This window comes from Frieseomelitta varia, unplaced genomic scaffold, assembly GCF_011392965.1.
Source record: "Frieseomelitta varia isolate USP_RPSP 00005682 unplaced genomic scaffold, Fvar_1.2 scaffold_762, whole genome shotgun sequence".
Lineage (NCBI taxonomy): Eukaryota > Metazoa > Arthropoda > Insecta > Hymenoptera > Apidae > Frieseomelitta > Frieseomelitta varia.
In genome coordinates this window covers 295,118-306,966 of record NW_025110548.1, presented here as the reverse complement: position 1 = coordinate 306,966, position 11,849 = coordinate 295,118, and the positions used below count along the sequence as shown (strand labels likewise).

General features: G+C 35.9%; 1 protein-coding gene across 3 annotated transcripts in view; it reads right to left on the bottom strand.

The window, feature by feature from the left end:
- Window positions 1–876: 876 nt before the first annotated feature.
- Window positions 877–11,849, bottom strand: part of LOC122535752 (RNA binding protein fox-1 homolog 2-like) — a 224,918-nt gene continuing 213,945 nt past the window's right edge. For all 3 annotated transcript variants that reach the window (XM_043667539.1, XM_043667541.1, XM_043667540.1), the window contains one exon: window positions 877–4,330. In XM_043667539.1, coding sequence (XP_043523474.1) covers window positions 4,227–4,330 — 104 coding nt within the window. In that variant the 3' untranslated portion in view covers window positions 877–4,226. The remainder of the gene's footprint in view (window positions 4,331–11,849) is intronic.

The following is an 11,849-nucleotide window of genomic DNA, read 5'->3' as shown; positions in this document are numbered from 1 at the left end:
ATATTATAACAAGTACTCTGATTTTGTACGTACACTACCCCCAGCGAAAAGTTTTCGTCGTTTTCAATCAAGCACAAGTACGCGAGAGATCTTTAAAATCATTATAGCAAAGTATAGAATTACAACGAATACGATAGTACGTATTTTATACTTTGAAGATGCACTTTCAAATACTTGCGTTTGATCAAAAACTCTTTGCTAAAAAAAAAAAAAAAAAAAAAAAATCGAAACCTAAATAAAAATTCACTGCATCAACTGTTACAACGAGTACTCCGACTTTTTATATATATTTATATATTTATATTATAAACCTATAAATATATATATATTTTTATTATATAAATATATATATTTTATTATATATATTTATATAATATTATATATATATTTATATTGTAAACCTATAAATCTCTCCCACAGAAGTGCATAAACATCGTCGACTACGAATTATCGTCAAGGTCTCAGAGACTCTTTCCTCGTCCACTCGTTTTGATAACGCTCGAAGACACACTCGCGCGCGGGGCAACAACAAAACCATCGAGATCGAGTTCTCCCGCGGGAACTGGCAAGTTCTCTATTCAGCCAGCGACTGCCATGCATTCAGTTTGGAAGCGAATCGATCCGGAGGCGGCGTTTAATTCGCTTCCCTGTCACCTCCGGCATAATAACCGCAGTACCGTTTCCTTATCGTGTCGCTTCTCTCTTCTCTCTTCGTTGCGTGCCCTCCTCTCTATTGTCACCTTCTCTTCACTAGAGTCCTCTTCCCACTTTCTCCATCTCGTTTCTCACGCTTCGATTCGCATCTCCGCCAACCGTTATCACTGTTTCCTTTTCACTTTTTCTTTCTTTTTTTTTCGTTTTGTTTATCTTTTTGCCTTTTCCGAGTCGAGACGCGCGAGTGAAAACGATCGAAAATGGCGCAGCTTCGCGAAAGGGGAAAGCGACGGCGAGATTCTAGTTACGAAAAACGTCACAGAGACGCGACGATGCGCCACTTTTACCTTCTTCGAGGGTGCACGTTACACATTCTTGTCCGATTCGGCGAGCACTGTTTGAAAAATTAATTCGCGTTTCCCCTCGCAGACACCTGGAAGTCGCGATCTTCCAACGTGCTCTGCGTGTCGAGAGAGAATCTGACCGTGTTTACATTCGCGAGTCTGTCTGGCTGAGCTAGATGTATCGTTTAAGTTGTTACGCCGATAACCTTTGGCTTTGTAGCTGTATACGTTTCACACTAGAACTATCGCTCTTCTCGTGCGTGTCTGGATATTTTAATACCTCATTTCATTTGTTATGATTGATTCGAGAGAAAATTCTACATTTCTTATATTCTCCGTGATTGGGATTCTTCTTGAAGCTTGAAAGCTTTTGCACGTCCTCGTCCCTCATAATTTAATGGTCGAAGAATTTTCTAAGCTTGTAGGAGAATTTTCGTGAGCTTCTGCATTTCATTTGTACTAAAATTTGGCCAAGTCAGAGAAACTTTGCAAGCTTGGCAGAGACTTTAGAATTGTTTCTGATAAGTTCATATTTCACCGTGTAATTTTTGTAAGTAGTGTAATTCATCTCTGACAAGTGGAGATGAAACGAAGAACTGTTACATTTCAGTCTCTCGTAAAATAACGATCTAATAAAGTTCTTCTGCTTCTAAATAAGGTTCTTTAGTTCTAATTATCTTTTTAATTCTAAGGTTCTAATTATCATTCTACTTACTTTTTTTCTTTTTTAATAATTGAAACAGAGATATTGATGACATTCTTGTCATCCGAATGAAACGCAAAGATAACTTTATCTTTCATCAATGGACAGATCGATAGTTCTAGCGTTCCTTTTTCTTTGCCATATTGTTGTCGTTTCCATTAAAAAAGAAACAAAAAAAGAAATGGAACAATATAAAACAGATTAATTACACCGTGTTGCGGCAATTAGGAACTCATTAAGGCCATCCAGATCGTCGACGAATTCTTTTTCTCGAAACGATGGTAAAAGATACAATGGCTATGTAGGCAGCACGTTGACGATCGTTATAATGGATTATTTTACGGAATGTATCGTTGTCGTGTCCTCGGAACAGACGTCACAATAATAAGGTAATTTACGTTTACTAGATCACTAGAAATAATACCCTGTATCGACTCGTGTCAAAAGAAAAACCGGATGAAACGGCTCGAGTGTCGTACGCTACGTTGAAACAAGCAAACGTTTCACCGATCTCCTTTTCTCTTGGAATGTACGTAAAAATAGTTTCGAATACCCTGTGGTTCCATGACTAACGCTAATCTTACGATCTAATCGAGAACTCGCGCGAGCGCAACATCAGCGAGTCTCGATCCGTTCTCTTCGAATATAATAGATCGATCTTCTCTCATACGTGGACAGAGCGTTTTTACAGACATTTTACGGTATTTATACTCGCTGAAGTTTATACTCGCGCGGCATCAAATCAGTTCAGTCGCGATTAGGAATGATCGATACGTCGATCCAGAAGGGGCAGAGGCTCGCTCTGTCTAGGGTTGGCCTACCACTGACCGATAGACGCTACCCACGTGGCCTTTTCAAAACAGCAAGTTTCTCGTGCCCGACAAGAAAACATAAAAACCTCGTTCGAGATAGCAGGAGCAAAAGATACGTCTCGTGGTGAACCGACAAGGTGCAACAAGAATTTCTAGTTCTTTCTCTTTCCTTTTTAGAAAAATTTACTCTTCGATAGAGTTAGAAGCTACTTCGGATACGTTCGTGCGTGGCCATTTTGAAAATTCGGAAATACTGTGAAATACAATCTAAATCTAAGCATAGTCTTTCTTCTTCTTTTTCGAGAACGGTTTAAAAGCTTTGGTTCAAAGAATATAAAGGAAGTTCAACTTGCAAGATATTCATTCGGAAGTTCAATTGATGTGTAAAAATCTTCGACAAAGTTAGATGTGTCGGAATTAGCATAGTTGCGTGTTCTAGGAAAGATTTTCTTCCAGAAAATCTGTTTCTACATTTTACAAAAAAACAATTACTGACCATTTTGGCGGTTCTGACGTTCAACATTTTTTCAGAGACGTCCACGACGAGCGTAAATTTTCCTCCCTCTCCGAAAAAAGTTTCGTCTTTTAGAGCTAGCTTGGGAATAGACAATGAACTACTCGTTTCACGTTTCAGCAAACAGTTTCACGTTTGCTTACGCGCGTGTCTATACACACGTGTATAAAGAAACGAAAGACGTGGGATCAGGGTCTTGGTTATGTACTGAGCACGAGTACTCTCCCTCGTACACAGGGGCCAGGGAAGACGAGTGACAAGAAAGAAGAGATATTTGAAATTAACCAAAAGATTCAAAAAAAAAGAAGAAAAAAAAAAAAAAGAAAAAAGTTTTACGTGAGATAAAAATACAATATTACACTTCGATAGGTAAGAGTGTGTGTATATATATATAAGACAGTAGTTCGCGAGCTGGTTGAACGACGAGCAATTAGTTGTAGGTAAATAAAGTCTGTACACCCACCTTGCTTCTGCTGGAATCATCGAGAACCCTAAAAAAAGAGGGTCAAACAGAGCATGTTTTCGGGGGGGGGGGGGGGGTTGGGGGGGGCGTTTTGTCGCGGGGACCATCTAAGGGCCAGTGCTAGACCTGTGGCTTTACGCGCGAAAACGAGAAAAAATCGTGTCGTTTTCACGCGAGACTGTCGTGCCTCGAATAAAAGCCGAGTGACCTACAAGATCTCAAAACTTGCAAAATTCATTCGTGAAGCTTGCTTTTTTTTAACTCGACTCCGTAGAACGGCACTTAATGTGATCTTTTAGAGCAATCAACGCTCGCTGATTCACGCTGTGTCCAGCGAAGTTGATGAGAGAAAAAAAAGCTTGGAGATCGAAAAAAAAAAAAAAAATAAGAAAAAGTATATATATATATATAGTAAAGATCGTGAATCACGAAGATTGTCAGACTGTTCTCTCCTGTTCGGAGGGAGAACCAGTCCCTAGATACTCTCGTGGCTGTCTTTCTTTCGTTTTTGCATTTTGATTTCTTTTCTTTTCTTTTCTATGTTGGCTTGGTCGTGGTGTGTTGGCGGCTGTTGGGGGAAGAAACAAACGAAAATTGTGAAACTTTTTGTGAAGATTTTTCACTGTCTGTCGCGATACTGCGAGCACGATTGTAGCTCGGCGACGATGAGTTTCGTTGATCGTCTCTGTTTCGTTTGGCCGTGATCACCGTCGTTGCCGTACTCTTGGCATCGCCTTCAGGAGAACCCGTGGCAATTCTCACGGATCTCGAAGTAGAGATTCAGCAGTGCCGATTCCGGCACGTCGTGGAAGCACCTACCCTCTGGCCACTGCACGCACACTGAAACACAAAAAGCATCAACGCACATTAGCATTTACGTCAGCGGTTGATATCGTTTTGAAAATATTTGAGAGAGAGAGAGAGAGAGAGAGAGAGAGAGATTTTGATGATTAACGAAAATTTTAAAGGATATTTCATTTCGTATTTTGGTATTTAATTTTATTCTGGCGAAATCTACTGGATCATTCATTTGTAACAAATTTCAAGAGTTCATTCCTCGATGAAATTTATTTTTTATCTTTACCTGTCCATATTAATTATTTTTTTATTAGTTATTTATCATTCGTCTTAAATTAGCGCGAGAGGTATAATTGATGTAACAAAATAATATAGATTGACTAGCAACAAATTTAAGAAGATGCTTCATGTAGTATATATTTGTTGAATGCTTTCTATAAATTTAATTTGACGCAAAATGTTTCAGAAGAATGGTTTGTTACAATGGTTGGATAAAATGAAACCTATTAAAAATAAATTTAGAAATATACCTTCCAGAGTATGAAATGTATTATTAATATCGTTAATCACTGTATGTATTCTTTAATATCGTTAATCACTATATGTATTCTTTAATATATAATATAATATAAATATATATAAATATAATATAATATGAATATATATAAATATAAATATAATATAATATGAATATATATAAATATAAATATAATATAATATGAATATATATAAATATAAATATAATATAATATGAATATATATAAATATAAATATAATATAATATGAATATATATAAATATAAATATAATATAATATGAATATATATAAATATAAATATAATATAATATAAATATAACAATATAAAAAATGATGTAAAAATTAATACTCTTTTCTTCGAAGACACATCTTTCTATCGTCAAAGACAAATGAAATATTTAAAATATTTTTTTAAATACTTTAAATACTTGAAACATTGTATAAACATTGCAAATACTTAAACACACAATATTTGAACGCGTTAAAGAGAGCTAGCAAAATATAAAATTTTTGGCTCGCCTAGAAAATGGGTGCGATAGATCTCAATTAATTCAATTAAAATTCATTCACACGAATCGTTTCCAATTCAATTGGCTGAATTGTTTGATATTATTACCTACGTATATTGTACTCGATTATCAAGATCATCGCAGCTTTGAAATTAACTGCGAATTCAATGGCTCCTGTGCGATCAATGTTTAATTTTCGTGGTGTGGACATACTTTTTGATTTTGCCAAAAGCGTCGGTTGATTAAGCATCGCTTTATGGTTCGATAGATTCATATGTCAATAGACACACCATGTTTGAGGTAAAAATCATACTTTAGTAACGCTAGAATTATTAAACGGGTCGCAGACAACTTCTTTTTCTTCTGTGCAATTCGCAAAAATGATTGTAAAAATACTTTTCACGAAATTAGCGCAAAGCTAATAACATAAAATATTTTAGTAACGCGGGAAGTATGTTCTATTGGAATTATTAGGTGTATTGCAGACATTTTTGTTAGCACAATAAATAAATAAATAAAAATATCTTACACCGATTAACATTTTCGATTCTTCATACGTAAGTTTCGATTCACGATTTTCTACACGTAGTTAATTACATTTTCATCGTTCCATTTTTCCTTGGGGAGGGAAACTTTCAGTCCAAAAGTACCTAGTCTGTCTTTCAATTAAAAATCTACGACGTGCAAGAAACGTGTTCCCTCTGCGCCATACGATTTGTTATTATTTTTCAATTAAAATAGCATTCTCACAATTTTTTAAAACAGTGTCTTTCAAATTAAAATAATAGAACTTTCCGTTCTAACAATATTCCCATTGCAGTATTGATATTAATTTCCTACATGACACGAGTGTGATAAAATTCAGAGATAAAACGTTTCCATTATCATTGTTTAATCGTAGTATCGCGTTTCTACTGGCGGTATTATAATATTTCCATTGTAATGATTATACGAAAACCTGTCGCGTTGAATTCTTTCTTTTTTTTTTTTTCTTTTTTTAGTCAGACTTCTCATAAAAGGCGGGAGAGCAGTGGCTCTAGGATAAAACCAGAAACTCGGCGCGCAGACTGCACCGCGTGACGACTGGATTTTTCATGAATACGCGAACGAACGAACGAGGATTTATCGTTAAGCGGGCACAGAGGCCTCGGGATAAATTACGCGAAACACCGTATTTCACCGGGCAATTTCGATCGGCATTTGTAATTCGAATTGCGTCGGCCCTTCGACGGAAACGATAATAGAATTTCAAATAAAAAACGAGCGCGCGCCGATCGTTGCTTAACATTACCGACGGAACGGATTCGGTCCGTTGATTTTTCCACGAATTTCGTGAAAAATCCATCCAAATATCTCGATAAACAGGTCCGAATGACGGTGGACGAGCAAAAATTGCCCGGGAATTGTTTCCGATTTTCCAGGAATCGAGTAAATTATTCACTACACCATAGTAAATTGGATTTTACAATAGAGAAATTTTTTTTGGTAATTCTTGTCGATGGTCGTTGATCTTATTTACTTTTTTTCCGAGTGTTCCACGATTTCGAATGATTCGAACTTTCGATATTTCGAGATTCAAGATCTCGCAGATTCAACGTTTCAGAATTTCAAATTCCAAAGTTTCGAAATTCCAAACGTTCAATATTCATTTAACTTCGAGGATTAAAAATTTCGAAAAAAATTCAAAGTCACAAATGTTCAAAATTCCGAGGTTTCGAAACCTCGTCGTAATTTTCCACGATCGAAAAAAATTCAAAGTATCCGGAATTACTGAAACCCGAAATTTCAAACGCTGAAAACTCAAAGCTCGACTGAATATTCAAGACACTAAGATCTCAAGATTTTAATGACGAAAAATTGGAAAAACTCAGAATTACGAGGATCCAAATTTCCAACGTTTCAAGGATAAAGAATCTTAAAAATTCAAAAGGTCAAAGCTCGAAGATTTCGATCTTAAAAAAATCACACACACACACACACAAAGAAATTTCTCTCCATCGGGCTATCTCCAAAAATACGACATCCCTCGATGATAACCTTTTACATTTGTATCAGTCGCGTGTGATACCAACTTACCCACGACGTAACGATTATTTATCAAGCAACGAAAGAAGAAAGAAAAAAAATAGAAATAGAAAGAAAAAGAAAGACGAGAGATTGAGACTTAAATTAGAGAAAGATATTCGAGTGATTCTCTGTGGCACACAGTGGTTAGCGTGTCTGTAATTCAAGCGTTCGTGGGTCATCCGCGGTTGAAACCTGGTCGTTCTGGACACACACACACACATACACACATACAGGTTAAGGTTGGACGAATAATTCGCTACCTTCCGTTTCGTTTCGCCGGATATACAGCCATCTTACACGCGATCTTACGATTCATCCTTCCGAGTGACGTTCGCTCGTCAATGATGGCCATCCTGCGCTGAAATCGCGACTCATTACGCGCACGTGAATTATCCGTCCTTTAATAACGAGCTTGCGCCGTTTTCGAACTTCTGACGCTCGTGATTTCAATCGGCCAAAGATTGATTCAAGCTCAACCTGTTAATAGGGTAAATTTATACAAATTTTTTTCCTAAGATTTTCCTTTGAAATTGAAGACACATATGTTTAAACTTTTGATTTATCCTTTTGATTTATTTACGTATATACCAATATTACTATATACTATATACTGGAATTATTATACAATTATTATTACTATATTTATTTTATAATTTATTTACAATAAAACAACTTTTTTAATATTTATTTCACTATTTATCACTATATACTACGTACCAGTTATTACTTATATTTATATTACAAATATAATTATTACTGTATTTATTTTATAATTTATTTGTAATAAAATAACTTTTTAATATTTATTTTATTTATTTTACTTTTATTTTATTTATAATATTATAGTATAAATTATAAAATAAATATGGTAATAATTATATTTGTAATATAAATATAAGTAATAATTGGTACGTAATATATAGTGATAAATAGTAAAATAAATTTAGTTATTTTATAACTTTTTAATATTTATTTTACTATTCATTTTATTTATAATATTACAGTATCGTAGTATATACAAACCAATAATGTATAAAAACATATTGCAGAATTACTGTTCAAGAAGAATTATTCGACGTGATCAGAATCCTAAGTAGCGTGTAAAATTAGCTCGGAATATAAAACTTGATGTTACGAATTTTCTCATTACACTGTCCGATGAGACATCTCGAGGAAAGTATAAATACTTCGAGAGTGAACGAAAAGGAACGCGGCGAGTGAAAAATCGAAATAACTAATAACTCCAGATTTGCAATTCTCTACGCAGCACGCACTGGCACGATTCTAATTCAAATTGGCGCGGCGTTTTGCCCATTTCGATTTCGATTCAGCAAACGGATGGGAGGAGGGTTGAAGAACATCGCGTTTCTTTCGAAAGCAACGCGAAACGCAGGCCGTTTCCTTTAAAAATTACACGAGGGAACACGGCCCTCGTGCGCAAACACGTTACAACGTGGAACAACGAGCGTTACGTGGTGGTACGTGCACCCACTGGTTCCAGTTCCGCCGTAAATTTCCCCTGACTGGCCACGAAACGTTCCCGGATGTCGACGAAACGCCACCGAGAACACATCGCGCACCACCAAGTACAAAAAGAACGCCACTACCTCTGTTTTTTATTGTCCGGTGAAAGACTCGATGGTGAGTCAGGTTGAGGCCGTTTCGTAAATATTTCACGGCAATGGAGTGTGTCTTTTCGACGTGGAAATTCCTGCGAGCAACAGTGGTGGATAATTGAGAAGGTTTTGGAAATTTTATTGCCAAGCGTTTCTCTTGGATTCGGCATTGTCATCGATGGTTCTTTCGGATTAACGTCTCCAGAAATTCTCAGAGATTTTCCTCCTCTTCTTTTTTTCCACGCTGGTTATATATATTCCACCAGAGTATTGATTCTTGAGTATCTTTGGGATCTTTGGACATTTTATCATTGCCATTCCGTTGTTTCAGAATGTTTCGCTCGTAGCTGGGAAAGAAACGTTCTGTTTCTGTTTTTTATTACTCGGAGGAAGAATTGATTTGGTTGGTTGCTTGGTGTAAATTTCTCATGACAATGGAGTGTCTCTCGCGGTAGAAACTTCTTTTGAGGCAATAGGATTGTTGTACAGGGACGATAAGAAAGTTTCGTAGAGCAGTGAATGATCTTTGTAAATATTTTATAACGGTGTATCTTATAAATTTTATTATTAAAGTTCGGTGATTTACGAACCGACGTCACCCTTCGGTCTCCATTTACGAAATTATTTCCACCAGTGCGTACGAAATTGTACAATACACGAGTCAGACTCGAAAGTTTGCACGCATTTGCCCAAATATCATTTATTTATTTACTTATTGTTACGGGAAAGATTCTTTTCAAATATAATAAATAAAAGGTGACACCTTTTTAGAAAAACAAAAGAGATAATAAATATTGAGAAAATTAAAACTAAAATATCGAGAGACCAATCGAGGAAAAATTAACGATCCACACGTAAAAAGTAGATCACGAGGATTGCTGTCTAAAAGAATGCAGAGAGCAAATTTTGCAACATTTGAAGAAAAGTTGGTCAATTCACTTGTTACGAAAAATGACATAAATAAATCGGAAGATCAAACAATGAAATTTGTTACAAATTGAAACGATTCAAATTGTTTTCGATATTTGAAATCATGTATATGTACGTAGAAATCAGTCGAATACATACTTCTCTGTCGCTGATTATACAACTTGAATAAATAAAAGGTACACTTGAGAACCGGGAAGCTACTGTTTGCGCGAATCTCGAGCAAAAATGAATTATCGAGGAGGACGCTCGTTTCGAAGAGTCGAGAAATGGGAAAAGAGAGGAGAAAGAAAGTGGAGGAATAGAACCGAATTCTATTCTTGGATGGCAAAAATACGGGGAGTGGAGCGATTGTAAGAAGACAGAGGAGGAGCGGAACTGGATATCTAGGACGATATTTCTACATCAAAGTAAACGTCGATTCCCATCGGAGATTCGTTCGACAAACAAAGCGCCAGCTTATCTTTCGCGATATCTTTCCCGATGACGAAAACAACGCGATCTAAAGCGTCGCCGGATATGGAAAACTGGCCTCCGAAATAGATTCGCCACCTAAAATTGAGCTTTCCGCTTGCTTATGAGCATTGTTCATCTGACTGAAACTGTCAGAGTCTCAATGTGTCAAACTGATCAGTTCTTCGCTGGAAGATGAATTTATAATGACATGTACATATTTTTTTTCAAAGTAATATGATATATCAAACGTTGTTTTGTAAAGTGGGCAAAAGAAAGTTATTAGAACATTATTAGAAAACAAAATTATTGTTTGGTAAGCGTGTTGTAAATGTAAAAATATAGAATATCATTATGAATTAAAATAAACGTTCATTTTTGTTTATTATTAATAATTGGGGTTTGTAATTGATTTATATCAAATGAGAATAAATATTAATTACAAATTAGGAGGACTGCAATGGCTCTAATAAAATTTTTGTTTGCCACTGTACGTGGATCAAGATTTCTTTTTTTTTTTTTTTTCAAGAGTATAGTTCTCTTGAAAGTAGATAGGATTGATAGAATTTTCTATATACGTAAATCAGCGATAAGGTTATTTGAGACAGTCATTTGAGAATCGAAAAGGAAAAGTTTCTGAAAGATTAAGTTATGCTAGGGCTTTCGATGTATCTCGTATTTTCGAATGGAAAAAAAAATTTCTCTTCAAAGCTTGAAAAGAAGAGTAATGATTCGACTGCTGTGATAGAAATTTTTACGATCACAAATTTCATCTGAAAGTTTTATTTCGAGATATTTTTCTCGAATATTTATTTCTCTCTTTTATCGAACACAATATTAAACGAGCCAGTGTTTCCAGTCTAATAACAAAACGTTATCCGATCTGCATTATTCCCTTACAATTTCTTAGAATAAACTAAATAATACACACGGTGAAATAAAATTGAAGTGAATAAAGTTACTTGAAATTTATTTAAATTTTAATTAAAACCGCGACCGAGTAAAGTGAATGAAATTGCTCGAAATTAATTCCACGTTCATCATTTGACTATCAATTAACTCTACGGCCGGCGTGACGAGGTCGACAAATTTACAAAAACTTCAGAGTCGATCGGTTTCGACTTCTGAACGGTCGAACTATCGATATCCGATGAACGAGAAAGTTGAACGGGGCAAACAGAGTGACCTCGCTGGCCTTTCGCGAGAAGTGCCCGGAAATGGGATCTATCGTGAAGGTATCTCGCGGCCATTTCGTCGAACGAAGTGATTCAAGGAGAGTCTTTGGCAGGCGATGGCTGGTTCGCCTTGTCACCCAGAAATATTCGCTTTTGAAACGGATGGGGGAAGCGTGCAAGGGGGAGCAAGTAAATGAAACTGGAAATTTCACGTAGCCGACACCACCCTCGGGGGAACTGTTCCATAAAACAGCGCGAGGAAAAAAAAAAAAAAGAA